Below are 27,507 nucleotides of genomic sequence, written 5' to 3' on the forward strand. Positions count from 1 at the left end.
GAGAAGCACACACAAAAATACACATAGAGAGAGAGAGAGAGAGAAGAGAGAGAGAGAGAGAGAGAGAAAGAAAAAGAACAAGAAGGACAGAGAAGTGGCGGACAAAGGAAGAAAAAGTAAAGATAAGGGAGATAGAAATAAAAGAAAAGGTGGCTTTAGGGTTAGGTGTTGGTTAATGGGCTTTAGTTGTTGGGCCACCAAAATATATTCATTTTTTTATTTTTATTTGATTTCAATTCGGTTTAGTCCGATCCGATTTTTAAAGATGTTAAAGTGGAAATGGAATCGGTCTAAATCGATTCGTTTTGATTTTTGGTCAACTCAACCCGATTTTTGATCAACCCGGTTTTTTCAATCCAATTCAACTCGATTTCCCATTTTTCCGGTTTGAATGCCTACCCTGTTTGCCTTAACGCTCCTGTTAATTGCCTATAAATTTACATTTCACAACACTGCAAGACATTCACATTCACATCACACCACTTCACATACAAACAAACAACACACTTTCACACACCACTTCACATGCACACAGAAAGACGAAGCATGCATTTCAAATCATTCAAATAAATTAAAAGTACGTGCACCTCTTCATATTGGGTTCACATGTTTCTGTTCAGAATTTTTTTTTTTTTTCAATCGTACGTAGGACTCAAAGGTCTTTTGTTGCTGAAGATAGTTGTGTCTTTGTCGAGTATTTTGGGCTTGTTTGTAGGAGAGGATGTATTTTGGGTTTTTTACCTCATTTGCCTTTCCTTAATATCTCACCTTGAAATTGCAGGAACCTCCAAGTTGCTCCCATCATGAGCTTTCCTTGCAGGTGAGCACCGAACATTTTGCAGCTGAATTTGCAGACTCTCTTTTTTGGGGTGCTAGAAAGAAACCAACCACATGGATATGGCTGAGTCTTCCGCTATTGGCAAGATAGAGTTAGGATCCACAACTGTCCAAGAGCTACTCGCCAAAGGCAAAGGCAAAGGGGAACAAGTGCCCAGATAAATATATCCATAAAGTTACGGACGGTGGCATTGGAGCCCCAAGTGCTTCTTCTGCCGCGTTGATGGATATTCCAGTCATTGATCTTGGCCTCCTCCTCACACCTTCCTCAATCACTGCACAACAACTTGATAAACTTCGATCAGCTCTTACCACATGGGGTTGCTTTCAGGTCTGAATTCAAACAACTTTGTACGTAAACAATTTTTAGTTCAGGAAACTTGGTACAAGGGTCTAGATTTGTAAGCATATCCCAGGAAGTTTATACTTATTTCCCTGCCTTTTGTTTGATTTGATCCACCTGTATGTAATGTAAAACATGTTTGAGGATTCTTAAATTTGGTGTTCCAGGTAATAAACCATGGCATGACCCTTGAATTCCTAGACAAGGTTCGCGAAATGACAAAACAATTTTTTGCACTTCCAGTGGAAGAGAAGCAGAACTACTTGAGGCAAGTCAACGATACTGAAGGATATGGGAGCGACATGGTTTTTTCAAAACAACAAACACTTGATTGGACTGACCGGCTATACCTTTCTGTATATCCAGAAGACCGCCGAAAGTTCAAATTTTGGCCTCAAAATCCCAAATATTTTAGGTAACTTGTGTTTGCTATACATGTATCTTCTTCCTTCACATTGAAGCAATAAGCATATATCATGATCCCTCAGAGTTCAACATATATTATTACTGCAGTGAAACTTTAGACCAATATACGATGAAGTTACAAGTGGTAACAAAAACTGTCCTGGAGGCCATGGCAAGGTTATTGAATTTGGATGATAATTGCTTTCGGAACCTGTATGTAGACCACGGAAAAATGGATGTGAGGTTTAACTTGTATCCCCCGTGTTCAAGGCCTGATGTCGTCCTGGGTGTGAAACCGCATGCGGATGGAACAATAATCACCCTCCTCTTGCAAGACAAACAAGTGGAAGGTCTTCAGTTTCTTAAAGACGATCAGTGGTTTAGATCTCCCATTGTTCCTGAGGCGCTTCTCATTAATGTTGGTGATCAAGCAGAGGTAAATAAAATGTTCTTTCTCAACCTGTTCAATTATTGGTTTTAATTTTTAAAGCACTGCCTAAAGAGTAAAGCTTAATTGAAATTTGGTGAGTAATTGAAAGCTTAAAAATGTACCCTTTTGGCCAACGGGGTCTTGCATAGTGGAAAGGGCCCTAACTTGAAGATCCGTGGTCTCACGTTCAAATTCCGTGGCATCTTTGTAGTGTGTGTGAGAAAAACCCCCTCCCCAATATCACTTCTATAGAAAAAAATAAAATAATTAATAATAATAAAATGTACCCTTTTGTATCACACCGTTGTTATGCCTAAAACCAAGTCATCAAATATTTTTAACACTCTTAATACAGTTGGTTTAGCTTACAGAAGCTTGATTGTTCATTTCCTTGTGATACACTACAGATATTGAGCAATGGAAAATTCAAGAGCCCTATACACAGGGTAGTGATAAATCCAGACAAAGAGAGGATCTCTTTGGCTGCCTTCTGCATCCCTGAATCAGATAAAGAGATTGAACCCTTTGAAAGCCTGGTCAAGGAGTCAATGCCGAGATTATACAAAAAGGTGAAAGATTATTCTGGTATCTTTTTCGAATACCACTACCAGCAAGGGAGGAGACCAATAGAAGCAGCAAAAATATAAAGTTACCCTTAAAAATTATGCTGGCATCTATTTCGAATACTACTGCCTGTTTTTCTGTTGTACCTGTGCTGGCTAGATAAAGTGCCCTATTGATCTATCAACCATTTGCGGTTGATAAGTCAACTTTCTTTTATGTTTGAGTGTGCCACTGTTGGCGGTTAAAAACCCTAACAGACTTGTAAGATGTAATAATTTGCTGTTGTATAAATCACCTAGCATGTCATATCTAATATGAACTCAAAGTAAGAGCAGAAGCATTAAATAAACTAGGGATTCATACAAGTCTCATTTGGTCCCAATCTTTGTAAGTCCAAAGACTCTCTAAATCCTATTTGAGAGAAAGATAAGATGCTCATACCCTTGGAGCGAATCTTGAAACCAAGAATGGTGTTCAAGTAGAGGGAGCGGTCTCTTTGTTGTTGGCTCTCCCTTTGATGTTGATTCTCCCCCTTGTAGCTCTCCAAATAGGTACAAAAATATGCACCTCCCCAAAGCTTTTCACCAATGATTGAATGGGATGAGAGAATAAGTAGACAACAAGTAAAGAGTGATGCTAGCACCTTCACTTGATGTGATAGATTCAAGGGGTTAGGAAGAGAGAGCTTGATGTTTTCTTTCTTCCAATTTCACCAACTTGAAAAACCCTAAGATGATAGGATTCCATAGCTACACACTTATAGGATCAAACACTTATAGCCACAACTCCCCTTTTATGTGTCATCTTTTGCTATCTTGGTCCAACACATTAATCCTATAATGTATCACATGTATGCCTAAGTCCATATGGTCAAATCCCTTTTGAATTTCCAAGTTATATAGGATCTTTAATTAAAGTTTCATAACTTTAATTGAATAATTAAATTAATCTAATCAATTTAATTACTTTAGTGATTTGACTAATTCAATCACTCACTAGTCTAACGAGTGTTGGTCCCGGTCGTCCTTAGTTGACCATATCAAGTGTCGGGTCATCTTTTGACATTTGACCTTTGACTTTTGACTTTGACTTTTGACTTTCACATTAACTTTGACCAAGTCACAAAATCATTCGTTCTCTTCATAATTTCCCAATCAATTCCTTTTCGGTGTGCGATCTTATAGGTTCTAATTAGAGAGATAGTGGGTATGAATAATTCACTCTGAATCAAGTGTGAATTGTATCCCTCCATACAATTCTCTCTATTGGCGAAGGCTAATTATAATTAGTCCTTATAGGGCTTCCACAAGCCATGTTTCCGAAATTCAAAATTTTGTTTTCATACATCATAATCGAAGATAATGTTGCAACGGATTTTTAGAAATTTTATGTGCAATTTTCTTTTCTTTTTTAAATTCATTTTTTGTGAAATTTTTATGTTTAAGATACAAAAATGAACCTCTGATGACACATGTCGCCACACGATATGTCACTTGTCGGAAACTATGATGACGCACCAATTTGGCGCTGCCATGTGTCAATATATTCCATGTATTAGTATTTTCCAATGCCTTAACTTCCAACAATCATAATTAATTCATAAAAATTCACCAAAAATTCCCACAAACTCCCTGTCACATTTCCTTCATCTTTTAAGCTTTAAAAATATAATTTTCACATGTAAAAAATTCAAGTAATTTCTCAAAGTCAAGTTTGTTTCTATGAAAATCATTTAAGCTTTAATACTATGAAAATCATTACTCTCCTCACTACAACTCTTCCTCCAATTATTACTTACAATTTTCCAAAGTCAAAATTTTGTTTTCACACATCATAGTCGAAGAAAATGTGGCAAGGGAGTTTTAGAAATTTTAGGCTTTTTTTTTTTCAAATTTTTTTCATTAACTTAAAAACTCAAAAATGAACCACTGATGACACATGTCGCTATGCAATACGTACACCTGGCAGAAGCTTTGATGACACACCAATCTGACGCTACCATGTGTCATTTTCTTCCATTCATTAGTTTTTTCCAATGCTTTAGGTTCCAAAAATCACAATAAATTCATACCAAATCTGAAAAATTCCCCAAAAAGTCCCACAAACGTTTAAGTAAATATATATATATATATATATATTTATGAAGCTTTAGTGAATAGTAAATCATGCGATGTTGAAGGTCTAGTGAATCCTTTCGAAGCATTTATTGCTATTTCCAGTGATGTGATGTTGTTCTTCCTTCTTGTCTACCTTCCTACTTAGGGCTAGTTTGGAATTGCTGTCACCTTTAAAAAAATTTGCTTATGTTGTGCTTTGAAAATAATTAGTTGTAAAGTAAAGCAGCTCCATATTTGGTAAATAATTCTTTTAAAGTGATGTTAGTATAAAAAGTAGTGTCAAAATTGTTTGGTAAATTTTAATATAAACCTGTTGTAACATTGAATAATGACTCAAATATGGTGGTGAAAGAGGTGGTGGTGGAGGTGGTGGAGGTGGTGGTGGGGATGGCGATTGTGGAGGTGGAGGTGGTGGTGGGGATGGCGAAGGTGGTGGCGAGCATGGCGGTTGTGGAGGTGGTGGCGGTGGTGGGGATGGAGGTGGTGGTGGGGATGGCGATTGTGGAGGTGGAGGTGGTGGTGGAGATGGAGGAGGAGGTGGTGTGGATGGCGGTTGTGGAGGAGGATGTGATGGTGGTGGTGATGGCTAGGTGGTGGTGGTGGTGGAGGTAGTAGAGTTGGATGTGGAGGTGGAGGTAGTGTCATCTTTAAAAATTAATGAGTATTTTGGGAATTTAAAAAATTCATTAAAGGCTTATCTCTTCTTCTTTTGCAAGCAACTTTGAAAAACAACCCAGAGCCTGCTTTTAAAAGTTGCTGTCAAAACGTCACTGCTTTTAAAATAATTGAGATATTTTATCTTTACCAAACACTGCTTAACTTTAAAGTGAAGCAGGTTTTTGACGAAAGAAAGCAATCCCAAACATGGCCTTAGTAGCCAAGAAGTCAATACCCGCTTTGCACCAACAGAAATCAACAATACCGAAGTTTCTATGTTCTCCATCATATCGGGTATGTTGGTCACATCTGACGGAACTATGCTTATCTTTGACACACAGCATATTGATCTCACAGCTGATCCACCAACATGCTTCCCAAGCAATTTTGATGCAGACCAATTCTCAACACCTGGCATATACCTAAGTGATAATTAGACAATTAGTTAGTCTTGTATAAGCACCTAATAAATCACTCAATTTTGCCACCCAGGCAGGTTCATATGTTAAATAAATATAATGTATATATTCATTTTTATGTGGGCTACAACATGCATGTATACTGTCAGCTCAGTTCTCAAGCACTACTACAAAAAATGAAAAAGACGACCAAAAAAAGACGATTGTAGAAGAAAAAACCGTCGTTGTATTTAAAAAGACGACGGTAACAAAAAACCGTCGTGGATAAGTGACTTAAACAACTAAAAAACGGAGGTACTGTTGAATATTTTTTTATAACGACGCACACAAATAAAAAAGCGTTGTCTTATTAAAAAGGTTTTCTTCAGAGTTAAAATCTAACCAAAAAACAACGACAACAGGTATGACAAGCGTCGTCTTTTAAAAATCAAGTGTCCTTCTTTTGATAAAGACATGGTTGCTTTGAAAGAACTGTCATCTATTATATGTAAAGATGACAGTTTTTTTTTATAGTTTATTATATAGTTAACCAATCTTTATTCTACAACAAACATAATTCCTAACAAGATCTACGTACTCCTAATCCAAGCATTCCTCATCCAAACATACAAATGATGCACAACTGAAGTCTCCTCCATCATCCCTGTAAATAAATCAAAATGACAAAGAGAGAAAAAAAAAAGCTAAGATTATAAACATAAAAAATTAGGTGAAAGAGAAAATTTACCATTGGTCCATATTTCCATTGAAAACTTGTAAAATGAGCATAAAAAAGACCATCGAGAACCTGCAAATTTTCAACAGAAAAAAAATATACGACTCACATAGAAAACCTGCAAAAGAAAAAGTTATAAATCTGCAAGCTTCCTCCTCATCTCCTGATAACCAAATTAGAAAATCTAAAAAGAAACCATAAATATAAAAAAATATGTAAACAAACTAGACAAATCAAGAGAGACAAAATATGAAATTAGGGAGACAAAGAACATACCAGAAACGCAAAGAGACTAATCCAGAATTCACTAGCAAGATATAGAAGGGTATTAAGAGATTAGATGACTTTCAAATCAAACCTTTCAACCAGCTTTGTTTCTCAAATACATAACATCTTATGGATCTGCGAAGACCTCAATCTCTCAACTCCTTCTTTGATATAGATTTTTTGATGATTTTGTAGAGAGTTTCATGAGGGTGTTTTAGAGAGTGCAGGAGGGTTTCAAGGAGGGAGAGATAAGGTTTTCAAAGACGAGCTTGAAGTTTCATAGATCTCACCTTCTTATCACCTCTGAACTCTTGTTACAGGATTTCTCATGCTTCCTTGGATGACTCTTTCAATGCAATTCTGGGAAAAATGTCATCAGAAACTGCACCTTGGATCAGTCCCAAAGCTTTAGCATCCATTCTCTTCCAAAGCAAGCTTTTCAGCTGCAGTCAGAGCTTCTCCTTCTTCCTTCCTCACAAGTTGCTCATACCCATTTTCAACCATATCCCACAGCTTGTGAGATTTGAAGATTGTACACATCTTTATTCTCCAGAAATTGTAGTTGCTTCCATTGAAGATGGGAGCACGAAGCTCACCCATTCCAGATCCAGCCATGTGAGACTAGATAAAGCTTTCCTCAGTTGGATTGCTGTGATTTCACAACGCCCAATCTAAGATCACAACCTGGACTCTTACAGAGTAAAAGGTTTACTTGCACAGAAAGTTGATGAGAAAATATTTCATAGAGAAAAAAGAGAGGCGTTGAAAGAGAGAGAGAGAGAGAGAGAGAGAGAGTCTGTTAGGTAATGATTGTAATCATGCACACACTCATTGTGTGATCTCATTTCACTGTCAATATATTCTTTTAACCAAGATACAAAAACAACTCAGCCAATACACAGTTGTACCACTGTGAGCTATACACTTGGGATGAATCTGGACCTATAGGTCCAACAAAACGTGATAGCATATGAGTCATACACATGGCTAACTAACAATTTAAACCTGAAAACAATTTATACTTCAACAGTTGTTACCTATGGAAGGATGCGAGGCTCTCATGGACAGAGAGCGCAAGAGACAGCGAGAAAGAGAGCGCCAGAGAGAGAGAGAGAGGGAGCCGTCGATGCCAAAACCAGTCTACGGAAAAACAGATCACGATCCCAAACAACAACAAAGGCTGAAATACTGAAATAGCAAAATAGAGTAACAAACCCAAGTACCTCGGAAACAGGCCCAAAACAGAGCCAAGGCCCGTCACTCTACCTCCTAGACTGGCGGGCAAGGAAGGCCATCGTGAGAAAGAATGAACACAAAAAATAAAAATAGTTAAAATTAAAATTTGGATTCTAAGAAATATATTTGAAGGTTGGAATTCTAAAGACTAACAGATTTTTTGGGATTCATAGATGTCTCAGGGCAGGGATATCGGTGTTTGGGTACTATATGCGTGAAGGAGGTGAAGGAGATGGGAAAAATGTGAACATTAACTATTATCAACCCTAACCCAATCGCCACTAACACAAAGAATAAACAGGTGTGATAGAGAGAGAGAGAGAGAGAGAGAGAGAGAGAGAGAGAGAGGAGAATTTGTTAGAGAGGAACAAGAGGGAGTCTGAATAAAAGAGATTTTATATTTAAACCCCGCACTCCTCTTTGTTCACCCCAATACTTAAATCATTAAACTATCAGTTTTATTACAGTGTGAAAAGACAAAAAAGGTCATCCAACTTAATACTTAACCCTAGTACATCTATGCACACACCACTCTTCATATTAAGTTTTAGAAAAATACAAATTCCTCACCACTCTTGATATCCTTGAGATCCAATGCATTGAAGCACCGTGTGCAGCTAGACGATTAGGCTCCACAACTGTAGAAGATTCTTTCCAAGGCTTGAAGAGAAAGATCAGTCATGACAAAATCTCATGTACACTACAAATACTTTTGCTTCAAACTAATACCTGGCACAAGAAGAAAATCTCATGTATTTATGCTTCAAACTAATGCCTTCAAACCGTCCTTAACCTAATGCCTAGCACATACTTTGGCTTCAAACTTTCACCCCAAACAAAATCTCATGTATGCTACAAATATTGTTTAATGATTTAAATATTGGGGTGAACAAAGAAAATTGTGGGGTTTAAATAAAAAAAATCTTTTTTTTTCTTTTTTTTTTCAGCTTAGGTGTATTTAAAGGTAGTTTGGGAAGATAGTGGGGTTTTCTTAGAAATTGTGAAAATGTAAATTAAAAGTTTAGGTGAACTAAGAGAAGTGTGGGGTTTAAAAAGAAAATCTCAAAAATAAATAAATAAAACAAGCGGAATTGGAAAAGGCGTGCAAGGACCTGTGCGGTAAGCTAAGTGCAGCGTACCCATTTCTATTGTAAGCTCTCTTTTTCTCTCCAACCATTGAGATCACTTTGATTGTGACATCCCGACCCAATTTTAACCATTTAATTTATCTATATAATTTATTTTATTTTATTTATTTAATTTATTTAATTGAGAAATTACAATTTTGCCCTCTAGTAAGGTCACGATAGTCACTTTTCGATCTGTAGGGATTTTTGGGATTTGAGTAGCAATGTTGCGTAGAGCGCGTTGATACGAGGTAGTGGGCTCAATGCAACAAGTTACGGTCAACGGAAGTGCAGTGGCACGACCGTAAATATTTCAAGTCGATTTTTATTTATAAAAATCTCGACAAATAGTGTCGGTCCTTTGACCAAGACAAGACCTCCGTTCGGTACAGTTGGCCACGAGACCGGTCCTAAAATAACTGGCTCGACTCCTCTTCGCATCCCACCCCTTCTCCGGTGAAACCCGTAGCCGGCGCCTGCGGTAGCTCAAAAATCGCCCGCTTTCTCTCAAATTTTTCGTCATTGTTTTCGACGATTCCGGCCACCAATTTTGTCTATCCAGGTATACTTTTTCATCTATTCAACGTGATCTAGTTGATGGTTGGATTGTTTAGGATCGATTTTGAAGTTTTGAAGCTCGATTTAGAATCTAAGTTTTGACCCCTTTTTGGCTTGAATTTTCAGCAAGCTCCGTCCACTTTTTGGGTGTTTCGATAATTTTTCAATCCCTGGAATTTTATCAAGACACCCCGCTTTTCCGGCATGTAGGCCAAGGTTGGGTGGCCCATTTGGTTCTACAAGGTTTCTCATGTTGCTATTGGAAGCTTGGAATGGCGTGGCCTTGGCATAGCCTTGACATGCCTTGCCTTGCCTTGTGTTGGCATGTCGTGTCTTGGCTTGGCCTTGGCATGCCTTGGCTTGGCTTGGCCTTGGCATGCCTTGCCTTGCCTTGCATTGCGTTGGCATGTCGTGGCCTTGGCATGCCTTGCCTTGGCTTGGCTTGGCCTTGGCATGCCTTGCCTTGCCTTGCATCATGCGTTGGCATGCCTTGGCCTTGGCATGCCTTGGCTTGGCTTGGCCTTGGCATGCCTTGCCTTGCCTTGCATTGCGTTGGCATGTCGTGGCCTTGGATGCCTTGCCTTGCCTTGGCCTTGGCATGCCTTGCCTTGCCTTGGCCTTGGCATGCCTTGTCTTGCCTTGCCTTGCCTTGCATTGCATTGGCATGTCGTGCCTTGGCCTTGGCATGTAGTGGCCTTGGCATGCCTTGCCTTGCCTTGCATTGCGTTGGCATGTCGTGGCCTTGGCATGCCTTGCCTTGCCTTGGCTTGGCCTTGGCATGCCTTGCCTTGCATTGCATTAGCATGTCGTGCCTTGGCCTTGGCATGTAGTGGCCTTGGCATGCCTTGCCTTGCATTGCATTGCGTTGGCATGTCGTGGCCTTGGCATGCCTTGCCTTGGCCTTGGCATGCCTTGCCTTGCCTTGGCCTTGGCATGCCTTGCCTTGCATTGCATTGGCATGTCGTGCCTTGGCCTTGGCATGTAGTGGCCTTGACATGCCTTGCCTTGCCTTGCATTGCGTTGGCATGCATGCCTTGGCTTGGCCTTGGCATGTCTTGCGAGAGTGAGGCTATTGGAAGCTTGACATGCCTTGCCTTGGCATGTCGTGCCTTGGCATGTCTTGCCTTGGCTTGCGGGAGTGAGGCTATTGGAAGCTTGAGTGAGGCTATTGGCATGCCATGCCTTGGCATGTCGTGCCTTGGCATGTCTTGCCTTGCCTTGCGAGAGTGAGGCTATTGGAAGCTTGAGTGAGGCTATTGGCATGCCATGCCTTGGCTTTCGAGAGTGAGGCTATTGGGAGCTTGGCATGCCATGCCTTGGCTTGGCCTTGGCATTGCTGCCCACAGCATGCACAGCATGCACACAAATGTGCTTGAAATGTCGACATGAATTTTTCAAACCTTGTCAAGCCCCTTTTTATTGAAATTTCCTCACACAATAATTAAACCATAAGTAGTCTATGATTTTTAGGATCTTCTCCAACTTACAAAACTAAAAAATTTGTCCCTAATTTTTTTAATGATTTTGAATTTTACGACTTCTAAAAATAAAAAAATACTTCCCGACCTCAAAAATTTATGAAACTTTTTCCCATCATAGATTGCATTTTTCTTAGTGTCCCTGCAAAAAATCACGTCCAAATACCTTGTATTGAATTATTTAGAGCCCATTATGACTCCTCGAGCATGTTGATGTCTCCTCCTGTCAAAGGAGTAAATGCATAAAATGCTATATAGGGGGGTGTGTGTTGCCAGCATATGCATGGCAGCCCATGCCTTCCTAGCTGCAACCCCAGCCCAGTCTCCATGTTGGACGGCTCGTCCTTGTCCACATGGTTATTGAGGATTCCTTCGTGTGGTTCGGTAAACGATCCCCAGTTGGATTGTTTCCCCTCCCGCACTTGGATACTTGGATATGGATACTCAGGTATGGATACTTGGATATGTCGGAACCCTAGGCACCCTTAGCAGGGTATTTCATAGACCCTTAGAAGGGTAGCCTGCGCGTGTAGGACTTGTCACACCGCACGAGTATTGAGGATTCTCACTGTGTGAGCTAGGATCCCACCTCCCGGTTGGACAACTTGTCCCTAGTCAAACGATTCCCGAATTAGATTGTTATCCCCTGTTACATGATGATGGTGTGAGCTGTGTGTGTGTGTGTGTGTGTGTGTGTATATATATATACATATATTAAATATATATGTGTGTGAAGTTGTTTTCGGGTTGAGATTCTTGAACTTGTACTTCGTGAGTACTCTACACAGACATGAACGTTTGATTTATGGTTTTGAAAAGGTTGTTCGGCAACATACACCTTGGATAGGGTATGGTTACGAGAAAAAACTGATAAAAGGAAGGGAACTTGTAAAGTGTTCAGTGTGTGCCTTGTCGAATTTGATGTTGTAAATGAATCTAAATTTAATCGCTGGTATTTCTTTAAATAATCGTATATTATCTTAATCGTAATTATTGACTTAACAACTACGTGTGGCTTGATCCCTCACAAAGGGATACGTAGGTAGCTTGGGGTTTAACCTAGGTGCAGCCGCAAAAATAAACTGTTTGAGCTGTGCTTATAATGTTCTAAGTGTGGAAATGAATTTTAGAAGAAGAAAGGTCTTCTCTAATTACTGTTACGATAAGTGTTACGGATGTATGGATTTACAAATGAGTTCAAAAGCAAGAATGTTTTAGAAAATGTTTGGTTATGAGGTTGGAGGCCTGTTTGTTTGTTGCATATAACGCACTTTGTGCATGCTGAGGTTCAGTGATTTTAAACTATGTTTTGATAGGTTGAAATTTTTGGTAAATAACGTTTTTCAGGGAAGACTTTGCCGAAATTTCGGTAGAAGTCTCGGCCCTCTTCTCCTTTGTTTTAGGAAGAGGATGTTTGAAACTAGTAAGTGGGCCCGACATCAATAAGATGTCGGAAAAACTACATGAATCACGAATTCCAAGGAATTCATGGCAGTCCTATCGATTGATGGTGAGATGGAGCCGCAAATAAGGGTTCGTAAAAAATGACTTCCAACCTGAGCTTTGTGCATCACGATAAAGGCACTTTAGTTTAGCTTGTGTTTTTTTCTTTATAAGAGTCCAATTTTCTGTTCTTTCTTCTTGTTCTATTTTTTTCCTTTTCAATACTTAGAAGCATCTTCAGCAGACTCTCTATCCTCTCATCCCTAACTACTTTGGCTATAAAAAAAAAGAAAAAAAAAAGGAATTCCTCCTTCCAGGAGACTCCCTACTTGGCTCTTTACATCTAGAGAGGAGTAGAGAGAATTTGGCTGGGAAGAGAGAGAAAAAAGGGTAGAGAGTTAGAGACATTTGGGAGGTTGATGGGGTTGGGTTTCTACTTTTCTTTTTAATACATTTGATTTGCAAGAGAAAGAGGGAGAAAGAGAAAATAATGATAAAAAAATATTTCATATTAGCCAAAATAGAGAACATTTCTGCAGGAAACACCTTTTAAGTAGTTTGCTATCATAGCTTTCTAGCTATTTTAGCTAGAATTTGGCTAAAATTTGGAGACTCTCCTGGAGATGCTCTAACACTTCCACCATAAAGAGCAAGGGCAAGGCAAAGACAAAGCAAGGTTTGTCACTATTCACGTGAATAGTGGCAGCCCTGCCTTTTTTGTTTCCACCTCTATGGCAAGGGTAAGGGCAATTACTATTCACTTTTATTTATTTTCTATTTTTTTTTATAAACGATTAATTTTGATAAGATTTTCAGTTGTCATGTGTTACTATTTATTATAAAATTTCAGATAACATTTTCGGATAAGATTTTCGAATCAAATTTTAGGATTAAATTTTAGGATAAGATTTTCGGTTACCACATGTCCATATTTTGTTATAACATTCATATCTCAAATTTTAGATAAGATTCTCGGTTGCCATGTGTCGATATTTATTATAAAATTTTAATCTCATATTTCAAATAAGATTTTTACCTTCTAAAATTGTGCCACGTGTCATCTCTATCTTCTAAATTCCTCTATAAAACTACACCCTCAACTCAAACCTCTCACACCATATCTTATCTGTCCTTTCATATCTCAGATTTTGTAAAACACATTCTACTCTCAATGTCTAACCTGAGGAGGGTGTTGGAGAGGCAACAACTAGAAGATGAAATTGAATAAAACTGCATTTAACCTTGCTGCCAAGATTTTGACCGCTTCGAATGTTGTCCCTCGCTTTTGCCAACACATCTCTCCATTTCCCTAATTCTTTATTCAAAAATTTCCACCTACTAGCCAATGGCATTTCCGTATGAGCCTAATCGTTCTTTCACAAAATTTTCCATGAATTTTTCTCCACATGTAAGAGGAGTTCATCTCATTGCCCGTGATCGGGCAATGACCAACAACTGACCCAACACTTACACAACAAAATATCTTCCACGGTTGTCCACACGTCTCTGGCTTCGATGGAAGAGGCCATTTATATTCTTACACAAATTGAATTTAGTAATAGAAATTTTTGTGTGGAAAGTGAAAAATATTGGAATGAGATGAATTTGTATGAAGATTTGGTGTGGAAAGTGAATAATATTGGTAGGTATAAATAAATAAAAAATTCAAGAATTTTTAAAAAAATTTAACACATTTTTTATATTTTTTTAGCTAAAAAAAGGACAGTCGTTGGAGTTGACAAGATTTTTGGATTGGAGGCTCTAGGAGAAACCACGTGGTTTGTAGCCGTTGGTTTCTGGCAACTGTGAGTCAGTACTAACGTCAGGCTAGCGCTAGCGCAAGAAATCCACACACAAAAATTACTGTTCAAATGCATTGACATTAGCAGCCCGAAGACAAGGAGGCGAGCCAAATCTCCCCATGGACTTGCCTGGGCTCGTGGATTCCAAGGAGCTGGCTCTTGCGTGCTGGAGTTGCTTCCAGGGCCTAGAGCCCAATCCTACTGCGCGCTGGAGAGATGCTCTAAGACCCCACCAAAGAGTCAAACGTGAGCTAGTTTCGTACACCTGCATAATTGAATATTAGGAAATAAAAAATATATGCACTGCACACGTTGGAGACATACCGGCAAGCTCATATTTCAATAGGATAGAATAGATACACTATTTCTTTTTCTTAATATCTCTCACCTTGAAATTGCAGAAACGTCCAAGTTCCTCCCATCATGAGCTTTCCTTGAAGGTGAGCAGTGAGAACCGGGATATATCATTTTCATTTGCAGCTGAAATTACAGAAGCTCTTTCTTGAGGAGGCTAGAAAGGAACTAACCACACGGACATGGCTGCCAAGACAGAGTTAGGATCCCAAACTGTCCAAGAGCTGCTCGGAAAAGGCAAAGGGGAACAAGTGCCTGAGAAATATATCCATAAAGTTGGAGCCCCAAATGCTTCTTCCGCCCAGTTAATGGATATTCCAGTCATTGATCTTGGCCTCCTCCTCACACCTTCCTCAATCACTGCACAACAACTTGAGAAACTTCGATCAGCTCTTACCACATGGGGTTGCTTTCAGGTCTGAATTCAAACATATTCAAATACCCAATTTAATGAATTAGCAAACTTTTGTGTTTAGTTCAGAAAACTTGGTACAAGTGATCTAGATTTCTAAGCATATCCCAGGATCAGGATGCTGTATTATTATTATATTAAATTTGGTTTTTCCCTCTGTTTTGTTTGATTTGACCCATCCACCTATATGTAAAACATGTTTGAAACTCTGTGTTCCAGGTAATAAATCATGGCATGACACCTGAATTCCTAGACGAGGTCCGCGAAATGACCAAACAATTTTTTGCACTTCCAGTGGAAGAGAAGCAGCAATACTTGAGACAAGTCAACGATATTCAAGGATATGGGAACGACATGGTTTTTTCAGAACAACAAACACTTGATTGGTCTGACCGGCTATACCTTTCTGTATATCCAGAAGAGCACCGAAAGCTCAAATTTTGGCCTCAAAATCCCAAATCTTTTAGGTAACTTGTGTTTGCCATACATCTTCTTCCTTCACACTGAAACAATAACCATATCTGATCTCTCAGAGTTCAACATATATTATAACTGCAGTGAAACTTTAGACCAATATACGATGAAGTTACAAGTGGTAACAAAAACTGTCCTGGAGGCCATAGCAAGGTCATTGAATTTGGATGTTAATTGCTTTCGGGACCTGTATGGAGAACAAGGGAAAATGGATGTGAGGTTCAACTTTTATCCTCCTTGTTCAAGGCCTGATGTTGTCCTGGGTGTGAAACCGCATGCAGATGGAACAATAATCACCCTTCTCTTGCAAGACAAACAAGTAGAAGGTCTTCAGTTTCTTAAAGACGATCAGTGGTTTAGAGCTCCCATTGTTCCTGAGGCGCTTCTCATTAATGTCGGTGATCAGGCAGAGGTAAATCACATGTTCTTTCTCAACCTGTTCATTTATTGGTTTTAACCTTTAAAGCAATGCCTAAAGAGTAAAGCTTAAATTGTAATTTGGTGTGTGATTGAAAGCTTAAAAATGTACCCTTTTGGCCAACGGGTCAAGCATAGTGAAAAAGGGTCTTGACTTGCACACCAGTAGTCTTAGGTTCGAATCCTATGACACCTTTGATTGTTCGTTTCCTTGTGATACGCAGATATTGAGCAATGGAATATTCAAGAGCCCTGTACACAGGGTAGTGACAAATCCAGACAAGGAGAGGATCTCTTTGGCTGCCTTCTGCATCCCAGAATCAGATAAAGATATTGAACCCTTTGAAAGCCTGGTCAATGAGTCAACGCCAGGATTGTACAAAAAGGTAAAAAATTATGTTGGCATCTATTTCGAATACTACCAGCAGGGGAGGAGACCAATTGAAGCCGCAAAAATTTAAACTTACCCTTATATTTCTCTCTGACCGTACATATGCATGGGAGTGGATGCATGACACTCAGTTTGTTACATAAGTCTTGGCACAAGTTTTGCAATATTGGAGTAATACACTATAAATGGTTGAGATTAAATCTCACAACTAATTTATTCGTTTTAATAAATTATGAAGAGACATAAGCTGCCTGCAAACGTTTTCCTCCTTTCTGTTTGAGGTAATTAACTTTTGATTGCCAAATCTACTTTATTTTTATTTTTTTCATAAATGGTTATTTAGCATTACTCTAATCAATGAAACTACTGCAATGATACTCCTTAAATTTCTTAGTGAAACTGAGTTGAACTTTCCTCTCTGAATCATGAAATTCCAGAAAACTACTCGATAGTTAGTAGAGTTTTGATCAACTTGAAGGCTGTTAATTTGACTCTTAAGTTTGTGTAGAGACTGATAATCTGCTTCCAATTGATTAGCACATCTGTGGTTCTGTTTCTTCTTCTGAGCAAGTAGAGATAGATAGTGATCAAATCTGGCTGCAGACACTGAATGGTTTTGAAATCAAGAAAATAACTTATTTTAACACCCCTGTAACATTATGTCTTTTAAGTCAATTTTTTTCCAATTAGTGTTGGTAGAGGATATTGGAAATCTCTTTCAACATTAGGGAAAAAAAAATACTAATTGTGTCGATAAAATCTATTGTGATGTGATTTTAGTGGTGAAGTAAATAAGATGAACATTGGGTAAATTTTATTTAAAACTCAAACTGAATAAATATAAAAACTTATATTTCACTGTAAATCGATGACGTTTCTTCTATTATTGGTTTGGCCCCAATTGTCACTTGTGCATGAAAGGGATGCGCTGTTGGCTGGTGGCCATAAGCATGCAGTGCCCACTGTCCATGAGAGTGATGCAAATATGCATCTCTTGCACCTTCTTCTTGAGGCATCACACTATCTTTACAAAACCCACCTCACCATTTACATTGCTCATCATCCCACACCGGATTTGAGTGGCTGCCTCGTCGGTGCCTATATAAACCTTCATCGTCATCTGCATCTCTGATATGGACATCATTAGTTATTTTCCTGATTTATTAGTTTTCTAGATTCTCTAGTTTTTCAGATTTCACTAGGATTTTAGTTTCCAGATTTTTAGTAGGATTTGATTTAAGTTTCCTAGTTTATTTTACTTAGTTCCTTGGTGGATTAGGATTTTTGTTTTAGTAAGGGATTTTTATCCTAGTGTCTCCAAGTTTTAGTTTGCTATAAATACCCCCCATGTAGTTCTTTAAAATTCAGTTGTTCAGATATAAAGAAAAGTTTATTTTCCAGAGATTGGAGACTACTTGGTGCGCAGCCAAACCCCTGGAGTGATTCCAGACCCATCCCTTTTGTTCTATTTTCTGTTTTCCATTGTTTTCGCTTCCACTAAACTACCTAAATACTCAATTCACCCATATCCTACATCAAATTTGGTATCATTTATTGTTCTTCAAGCCGTGTGTCAAGCGATGGCTCTAACTAAGCTTGGAAAGACGAGCCAGAGACGGACTTTGAACGTCTTGTTCAGATGATGGAAAACCTATCAAAGCAAGTGGCAAATTCGGACACTAGATCCAGGCTCATGGAACGTCGCATTGCAAACTTAGAAGCAGCTAGCAAACGTGATGAAACAAGCGTGAATTGAGAAGAGAGGAATCATGATCGACAACGTCATTATAGAGAGCTGGATTGTTTTGGACCAATGTTGAAACACAGCTAGGGACAGCTGCTGACCAATCTTCCATTGGGGTGAGATGAAAGAAAAGTTGAAGCAGAAATATCTACCATTTTCTTATAGGTTTTTTAGGTTTTAGACATAAAAATTTTTTCACTTTTGGAAAAAGCCAAAGTTTTTTCCAAAAAGACAAAAAAACCACTCAACTTTCAAATCAAAGACATGCAAATGTATTGCATTCTTTAGGAAATCTAAAAATAAATAAGGGCATTTTTGTCCATTTTTGCTTCTTTTAAAATTTTTCTCTCTCCTTTTGCTTTTTCCAAAATGTCCCTTTTCTTATCAACAGAGTTTGTTGGGCGAGGGGTAAACTCCTCGTCAATACAACATGCCAATTGTTGAATATATTGCAAAATTTGAGATGTGACATAAGGGAAGATCGAAGGATGACTATTTTCAGTTTAGATCAGGACTTTGTCCAAAGTGTCAAAGGGAATTAATTCCTCATACTGTGAATACTTTAGAGAGGGTTTTTCAAATGGTACAAGAATTAGAAAGTACTTAAAGTCGTCCAATGTAGTCAAGCAAACTGATTCTCAAAGATCGGATTTTCATGTTGGCACACTGTGACTACAAGTTCTGTGACTCCAACATCTACGACTAATTTAGTAAAAACTGCCAAGGGAAAAGGAGTGCTAGTTGATACACGTGGTGGTGGAACGAAGGGGGCAACAAGAAATCTGTGTGCACACATCAACGAACAAGCTGACAATCAACACGAATTCGAGGAAGATATTTATTGAGAATTATTAATATAACTATCAAAATTAAATATTCATGGTTAGGCTACATCGTAGCCCTAGCAAGAGAAATTAGTTCATGACAAAAGAAAAGATAAACAAGAGAATTGTTGTCATAAAACTGATTTGGCAGATGGATTTGATCTTTGGATTCTCCATAGCAACACCTTCGTAAGCTCCAAAAGCATTGCGACAACAAATTCTTGGATCTCTCTCTGATACATTTGTAAGTGTATGAAAGTTGTATAAGGGAAGATGATGGTCCATAGAGAGAGCTTATGGTGACCTTATATAGGGTAAAACAACTAAACCCTACTCCAAAAAGGTTTGGAAAAACTCTCCTAAAGCAAAACAAAATCCCAACAATTAAGGAAACAAAATAGGAAAGAATTATTCTTTGACTTGGAAACACATCAGCCAACTTGCATGCACATTTTGGGGTCGTCCTGAAGGAAACATGCATCTAATGCTTAGGAAATGAACTTTAACCACAACATATACAACAAAAACATTCTAAATGGCGGATTCATTTTGTTTATAGTAGTTGAGCTCAATCTTTTTCATTTTAAACCAAGTATCTTAGCTTAGTCTCTTTGAACACAACTAAAAAAAGAAAAAAGGGAATAGATCTTTACCCTTGATGACCTTTTCTTAATTTCTCAAGAATGAACACCTTCGTTGGAAAGAACCTATTCAAATTGGAATGACCGTGCAATTGAATCCTTCTCTTATGTCAATATTCCTTATTCACATTATTAGATCATGAAATCCAATTGTCAATATCATAATGCGAACCATTCCTTTTTTATCTTGGTAAGATTTGAAGACTTCTTCTTTCAAGTCTTATCCACTACTCTGCGCAGAAATTTGACCAATCATATTTTGGAGTATTCTCTCTCCAAGATATGATTGGTCAAATCTGAAATTCGAAAATTTTTACGGTAAAGGTTAAATTGATTATTTATGTAAATATGAGTGCTAAATTGGCTGAAATTTTTGTTTGGAGGGTTTAGTCTGATTAGGGTGATAGCTCAGGGGGTAAAATGGCTGAAAATCATTTTTATATTTCTATAATCCAAATTATTTTAGTGTTTAAATTTCCCAGTTGTATGCTTGTAGTTTATTTCATTATCAGATAGACATTACCATCCAGTTGCATATCCAAGAGAGTATGCAAAAGAATAGGCAAACCACATCAGCATTTTCCTCTCCAACGGAGTAGGTATCTCAATAGGCAAAATATGCATACTCCCCCCAACAAGGCAACGTCGCCTACTTCAAAATGAATAGGTATATAGAGTCCCACTTACTTTTTACAATAAAATATCATGTCATATCCCTCACCTATTTTTTGTGAAATACAAAAGTAAATATAAAATATAAAAATAAACATGTAGGCAAATAGGTAGGCAATATGCCAAATAGGTTGTTATAGTACAATTTTGCCTACTTCCTTTACATACTCCATTGGAGATGCTCTAAGTCATTGACAACCCGAAACCAAACAACCCAAACTGTGCTCAAAGTCTCAACTTTAGTATACTATTGTATATGAATTTTTCATTTAATCTTAATTAGATAATTGTTCACCCCAGCATGGGCGAGTGTAATATATCTTAACAGTATTGCCCTGGTATGTAAGATCAAACTGCGCACGGAGCTTACTTTAGGCCCAAGTAATGAGCCTTGGGGTAATCCTAGTAGCTTAAAGGGGCTTCTATAGTGAGTGGAAAGTTATAAGGGGTGTTTTTGAGGGGTATGTAAGAGCCGTTGGATTTCATCCAATGGTGAGTTTTTAAAAGAAGGTGCATATAGAACCGGGTTGAAATCTGACCCGTTGGAAATCCAACTTCAGTTGAAGATTTTTCCCTCTCTGTGAAAAACTTAAGAACACAATCCTCTCTTTTTTAATGTAATGCAAACCCACAATTAGAAAGATCTAAAGCCCCAAACCCTATAGTCGCTTCATTGTCATCAGCTCCTTGGGAGGCTTGCGATCTATGGTATCCTCGGTATGACGATTAATGACTCTTACCTAGCTATTGCCCTGTTTTGATTCTATGGCTCAAGTGAAAACCCCTTCTCTTTTTCGCTCAGCAGACAAGATTCCGGATGAAAGCAAAGTAGCATATCTCTTTCTGTAGCTAGACGCTGCAGCAGCAGTTGTTCCTCGATTTTGGTAGAGATGGAGTCTCCACTACCAAAGAATCTTCTCTAATGTCCACCACATTCTCTCAAGCTGACTGATTTCGGAGCTCCGGATTGACTTTGAGAGGTAAGTTCACTCTTGCTGGATTGATTTTGTTGGGTTTGGTTTGTTTTTTGTGAGGGTGGGAAATTCGTCATTTGTAGCATCAATAATGCGTCATTTGTGGAATCAATAATGCGTCATTTTTGTTGTCAATAATGTGTCATTTCCTTATGAATATTCAATATACTTAGTTGATTGTTTTTAGGGGGTGGGGTGGAAAATTATGAAATGTAGGTAAAAGATCCTAAACTTAGGCTTAATGGCATTAGAAGTAAGCATTTGGAGAGGATATTGGGTGAAGTTCTGTAATTGCTGGTTTGAATTACATTTGTGTTCCTAGTTGAACATGTTGGTTCTAATGTTATTTTTTCCATATTATTTCACAAGAGATGACGTAACTATTATTAAATTTTGCTTGCGTTTTGTGTAATCAGAATCCAACAAGCTAGAATATGCGTGTTTTATGTCAATTTGGGCAATATTTTATGTAAGTGGAATGCATTGATATGTTGTGATACAGTAATGATTGATTAATGAATTTATATTTGCTATGCAATAATATAGAAGTAGATAAATAATATATGTGGATAAAATGTCTGGGGGCTCAGAGAGTGATGACTGTGTAACAGCTAATGGGAGGGTTTACATTCCTGAAGTAAGAAATGAGGAAACACCAGCAATTGGGATGCAATTCGACTCACTTGACATAGTTTATAATTTCTATAATAGATATGCATTCTTGGTTGGCTTTGGTATTCGACTTCATTCCAGCTTTTGAGGGAAAAATAAGAAAGAGATTCTGAGGAAAGAATTTGTATGTTGCAAACAAGGTGCATACAGGAAAGATGAAACTCGGGAGAGAAAAAGACAGCGGGGAATAAGTAGATGCAATTGCAAAGCTAAGATTGTGGTTGTGAAGACAAATGGGAGCAAGAAGTATACCATATCTTTTTGCAGAGGGACATAATCATAAGATGACACTCTCAGAAAGAATGCATTTACTGAGATCGCACCATCGTATTTCAAATTCTACAAAAGTACTCACAAAACAGTTGGGTTCGGTTAATATTCCCATTAATCATAAGGTAAGTATTTTCGAGGTGCAATCCGGAGGAATAGATAAAATTGGTTTTATCAAAAAAGATATCTACAATCTTGAATGTAGTGTGAATGGGAAGCTAAGGAACCACGATGTTGAACTAGTGACCGGGTATTTTATGGCTGAACAGAAAAAAAATGAGGCTTTTTATTTCAAGATTGAGGGAGATGGCGATAACGAGGTTTAGTCGATGTTTTTGGGCAGATGCAACTTCTAGACGGGCGTACGGGTTTTATGGAGATGTTGTTGTATTCGATACCACATTCAACACGAATCGATACGACTTGACATTTGCACCAATGTTGTGAGTTAATGACCATGGTCAGACAATTGTCTTAGCATGTGCATTTTTGAGCAAGGAAACAACTGAGTCGTTTATTTGAATGTTTGAGGAGTTTAAGAAAGTCATGCCAGGCGGTAAACCTAAAACGATCATTACAGATCAAGATGCGGCAATGACCAGAGCGATTTCAATAGTCTTCCCGACTACATTTCATCGACTTTGCATATGGCACATCACATCAAAGTTCTGTATTAAGTTACCACATTCTGCTTATAAGGAGTATTGGTGTGAATTCCAGAAAGCCATATGAGATACTGACAATAAGGATGAGTTTGATGCAAAATGGAATAGTGTGGTTACAAAGGCTGGTTTGACTGACCATCCATGGCTAAGTTCAATGTTTGATTTAAGGGAATCTTGGGTTCCAGCCTACGCATGATACTTTTTTGGCGCTGGAATGTCAAGCAGCCAAAGAGCGGAAGTTTCTCATGGTTTCTTCAAGCAATACATATCAAGGAGAAATTCGTTGATGAATTTCATAATACGATTTGAGAGGGCACTTTCTTATCAACGTCAAAAAAAGTTAGTTGCTGATCACGTAGATGCATTTGAAGTGGCTCAATGTATTCTACCGATGCCAATGAACAAACAAATGGCTACCTTGTACACAAGGACAATGTTTCAAAAGTTTGAGCAAGAACTAATACAAAGTACAGCATGTTTCCTAGAGCTCAAAATAGAGGATGCTTCTAAAGTTGTCTATAATGTTAGCGAAAGGAGAAATTGGGAAACAAGAGTGGCAGAAGTCGTATATGTCAAAGATTCTGACCAGGCATCATGTAGCTGCAAAAGATTTGAATTTGTTGGAATTATTTGCAAGCACATCCTAGCATCCTAGAATTATATGCCCGATAAATACATTTTGAAGAGGTGGAAGAAAACTGCGAAATCTGAATTGGTGTCAGATGCAAATGGGAACGAAATTAAACTCTGCAGATCCTGGTCTTTTAATAAAGTGGAGTACAATGTCCCGACTTGCTTCAGATGTGGTTGAGGATGCATTAATGTGTGAAGAAGGATGTGAGCTACTGTCAGAGACTCTAAAAAGTTTGGGGTGAAGTTGAAGTTGTTGAAGGATGGACCAAGTAATAACGAAGTTGGAGGGTCCAGCTCTCAAACACAATATATGAAAGACCCTAAGAGAGTAAGGTGCAATTGAGGGTCGAAACGAGTAACGGGAGTAAAGGAAAAGGCAATGAAGTGAGGGATTAGACATTGTCAGGAGTGTGGACAGATTGGTCATGATAGAAGACAATGCCCAAGAAATTTGAACACACCGTAAGATGTTAACACTATTTATAATAAGACCTAAAATTTGAATAGGTAAATTTTTTATGTGCTTGTGTTTGATGTTTATGCAAGACATCACTGTCGAACAATGACGAATCAAGTCCAATAGATCTTAGTGACCCATTATTCGACGAATTTTACAGGATGCACGGACCAACTCAATGATTTATATTTCTATTATACGAAGCCCGGTTGTTATGAAGACTAATGATCAGGTGAAGTTTTCTAGATACACAAAAATCACAATAATGTTCCGAAAATTGCTACGAACTCATTGAGACTTCATCTTCCTCCTAAATTCCCTGTTTCATGGTTACGCTACATTAGTATTTTATTATTATTTATCCTAAATTATTATTATTATTATTGTTATGTTACTTTTTAGCTTGTACATTTGTTAATTATATTTACTCCAAATTTTTATTTTTATTTTTATTTTTATTTTCAGTGCGAATAGACCATTTCTGGCGCTAATCAGTTTCTCTCTTCTTCAATTTGTTAATTTTTTTCCTTTTTTAGGTTTAAGGGATATTTGGAAAAATAAAATGGAAATATACAAGCCATCCATTCTACAACATCAGGAAATAATTATTCAAAGTCATTCACTGTTCAAGTTTTGCTTAAGAAACGTGTAACCATATCATTTGGGATATGCTAAGTGAGAAAATGTCATTTCCAAGCATCGGTAAAAAGACACATACTCACTCCATGCATGCCTTTTTGTTTACCAAATATTAAGATTGCAGTTGTGCAAAATATCTGTGTCAGTAAAATGTCATTCGTAGCCGTCTATTATGTCAATAATAATTGCACTATATAACATGTATTATACATTTATATATAAAACGGTATAGGACAGCACAAACACCAGAAAAAATAGATTAAAACATGAAATAGAAAACAACATTTGTACAACGTAGCCAGCCAACCTAGAATTGAAGAGAATCAAGTCCACAATGCATAAAAACCATAAAAACATACTACAACTAATTATAAGGGTATGGATTCCCTGGCACAACATACACACGCATCACCTTGAACCAAAAAACACTCTCACGGTGCCATTTGCATCGAGTGCAACAAGTCCGGAAGGCAGGATTTATCTTTCCTTTAGTAGGCCAGCCTTGAATAACAAAACATCATTCGTTGTTATTACAAGCGCTGCAGTGATTGAACTTAATCTTCTCATAGTAAAACATATCTACAATATGTCTTCCAACAGAGAAAACTCGGCTTAATCTTCGTCTCAAAGCATCCCTGGTTCCTTTCATATCAATGTTGTTACGTTGATTCAGAGAACACAAGAATTCTAATGCATCCTCTTTTGACTGACCAATTCGGACATGCCAAGTAGTCCAACTAGATATGCCGCTTCCATATGGCCTGCCGTGGCTACAATGCGCATCACATACAATGCTTTCACATTACCCTGCATGAAAAACACTTCGAACGCTTCTCTAAATATCGACTCAGGGTTCTCTCAAGCCCTGCATTGTTGCAAGAAATGCTGGACCTTCATTATGGCATGGTACCAGTTAGGATGGTCTGGGTACTTTGCCATTGAAATGGTGTTCCACACTTGTGGAGTGTTTGCCAATGTATGGAACAATGGGCACACAGATGCCATGCGAAAGAGATCTTCCGATGATTGGGTTGCCACGTATAACATCACTTTAAACCAAGCTAACTCTGGGATAAAGGCTTGGGGCATATCCAAATGGAGATGCTTCCTTCTCTTTCCTCTGAGTGTAGTGAAATGTTTTGAATTCATTGAAATATTTTTGGAATGGAACGATTTGAGGAGTGAAAGAGGGGAGAAATGAGAATATATGGGGTTTTGGTTTTGTTTTAGCCTTTGTTTGTAGTGTTTTGAAAAGGTGTTTTCACTTGGGGTTTTTCCAAGTTGACCCTTTTTAAAGAAACTGAACAACACCCAAAACTCAAGAGAGAGAAGGGAAAACGTCATGAAATGCAAAGAGAGTCAGACAGTCAAAAAGTCAATTAATAACCTATTTTCATAGCCATTTTTAGGCTTTTCCCGCCATCAAATTCATTGACACAAATGTGATGGATTACTGACTAGTCACAGAAGGTCTCATCAGATACTTTTTCATTTTCCCACACCAAACTACCCCTAGTAATGTTATTAAAATGGAACCAATGATGACGGATTCTTATCCAACTAGTTGCCTTAATGAAATATAAATAAAATAATATATTTAAAGTAGTGTCCCCTTAATTTTCAGATTAATATTTGGTAGTGAAATATTATATTGCTTTTCGGGGTAAAAGGTGTCACAATTCTGACGGTACAGGTATCCAGATCATGACCAACCCACCCACACACAGAAAATAAGGATATAATTCGATTTGCGTAAACATGAGAGAGAGCTGCGTGAGAAGTTTAGGGTTATGAGTGAAGGGGTATGACTGAGAACTATGAGTGAGAAGGTATGAGTCCGAAGAGGTTTCAGTGAGAAGATCTGAGTGAGAAGATTCAACATGTCTTTGTCTTCATCTCCCGCTCAAACAAAGAGGTGTCAGTATTGTGGAGCTGCAATGGTGCTTCGGGTTTCAAAATCAGATAAAAATCGAGGGAAGCCATTTTGGAAGTGTCTAACCTCCTATGTAAGTTTTCATTTCCAGAATATGTATGTGGGTGAAAAAAAACCTAGGTCTAACTCTAACAGAATTATTTTGCATATATGATGCCTGCAATTAGGGAGCCACCAGTTGCAATGGATTCGAATGGGTTAATGTAACCTCCGTTGAAACAGAACAGCAAGATGACACATATGATGCTACAGTACTGAATATGTTGAAGTCCATTAAGGACTTGGTATTAGTTTTATTAGTTGTATCAATTGTCATATTATTTGTTCTTTTAATGACTAATTAAGTGCATGGTTTCAAAGATTGTAAAAGTTCTCCCCAAAAAAACATGTTGCACGCACCACCAATGAGTTTTCAAACCCATTTTGTAATTTTTGTTCTTGAAATAGGTGGATTGACATTGATTTTAAATTATTGTTTGAAACAAAAACATTTATTTGTCTGAAGCAAAAAATTTCCAATTTCCAAGACATACTTTAAAAAAATAAAGTCATACGAAGACGATAAAATCACAATACATGGCCAATACGATGCAATAATAAGACAATACATTTTTTTAAAAATTGCATAATTATTCAGTGTGTATAGATTGTTTATTTGCATATACTTAAAGTTTATTGATTGTTTATTGCATGTAAATTGCATGATATTGAATGTTTATTGAAGTTTTATTGACTGTTTACTGCATGTATTTCGCATGTTATTGATCCGATATTGAATATTTATTGAAGGTTTATTGATAGTTTACATGTTTATTGAAGGTTTATTGATTGTTAACTGCATGTATTTCACATGTTATTGAACCGAGTATTGAATGTTTATTGAAGGTTTATTGATAGTTTACTGCATGCATATCGCATGTTATTACTCCAATATTGC

General features: G+C 37.8%; 2 protein-coding genes across 2 annotated transcripts; both read left to right on the forward strand.

Annotated features, from left to right (window-relative positions):
- Positions 1–422: 422 nt before the first annotated feature.
- On the forward strand, positions 423–2,970 carry LOC103326832 (protein LATERAL BRANCHING OXIDOREDUCTASE 1-like). The gene is made up of 5 exons (XM_089047943.1): positions 423–577; positions 782–1,168; positions 1,348–1,595; positions 1,694–2,021; positions 2,423–2,970. Exons 2-5 carry the CDS (start codon positions 1,061–1,063, stop codon positions 2,660–2,662), a joined length of 924 nt encoding a protein of 307 aa, XP_088904069.1. The 5' UTR covers positions 423–577; positions 782–1,060; the 3' UTR covers positions 2,663–2,970.
- Positions 2,971–14,720: 11,750 nt separating this feature from the next.
- Positions 14,721–16,704, forward strand: LOC103326833 (protein LATERAL BRANCHING OXIDOREDUCTASE 1-like). The gene is made up of 4 exons (XM_008229080.3): positions 14,721–15,168; positions 15,384–15,631; positions 15,723–16,050; positions 16,280–16,704. Exons 1-4 carry the CDS (start codon positions 14,935–14,937, stop codon positions 16,514–16,516), a joined length of 1,047 nt encoding a protein of 348 aa, XP_008227302.2. The 5' UTR covers positions 14,721–14,934; the 3' UTR covers positions 16,517–16,704.
- The last annotated feature ends 10,803 nt before the right edge of the window (positions 16,705–27,507 follow it).

Source organism: Prunus mume, linkage group LG3 (assembly GCF_029339155.1).
Source record: "Prunus mume cultivar Tortuosa linkage group LG3, ASM2933915v1, whole genome shotgun sequence".
NCBI lineage: Eukaryota > Viridiplantae > Streptophyta > Magnoliopsida > Rosales > Rosaceae > Prunus > Prunus mume.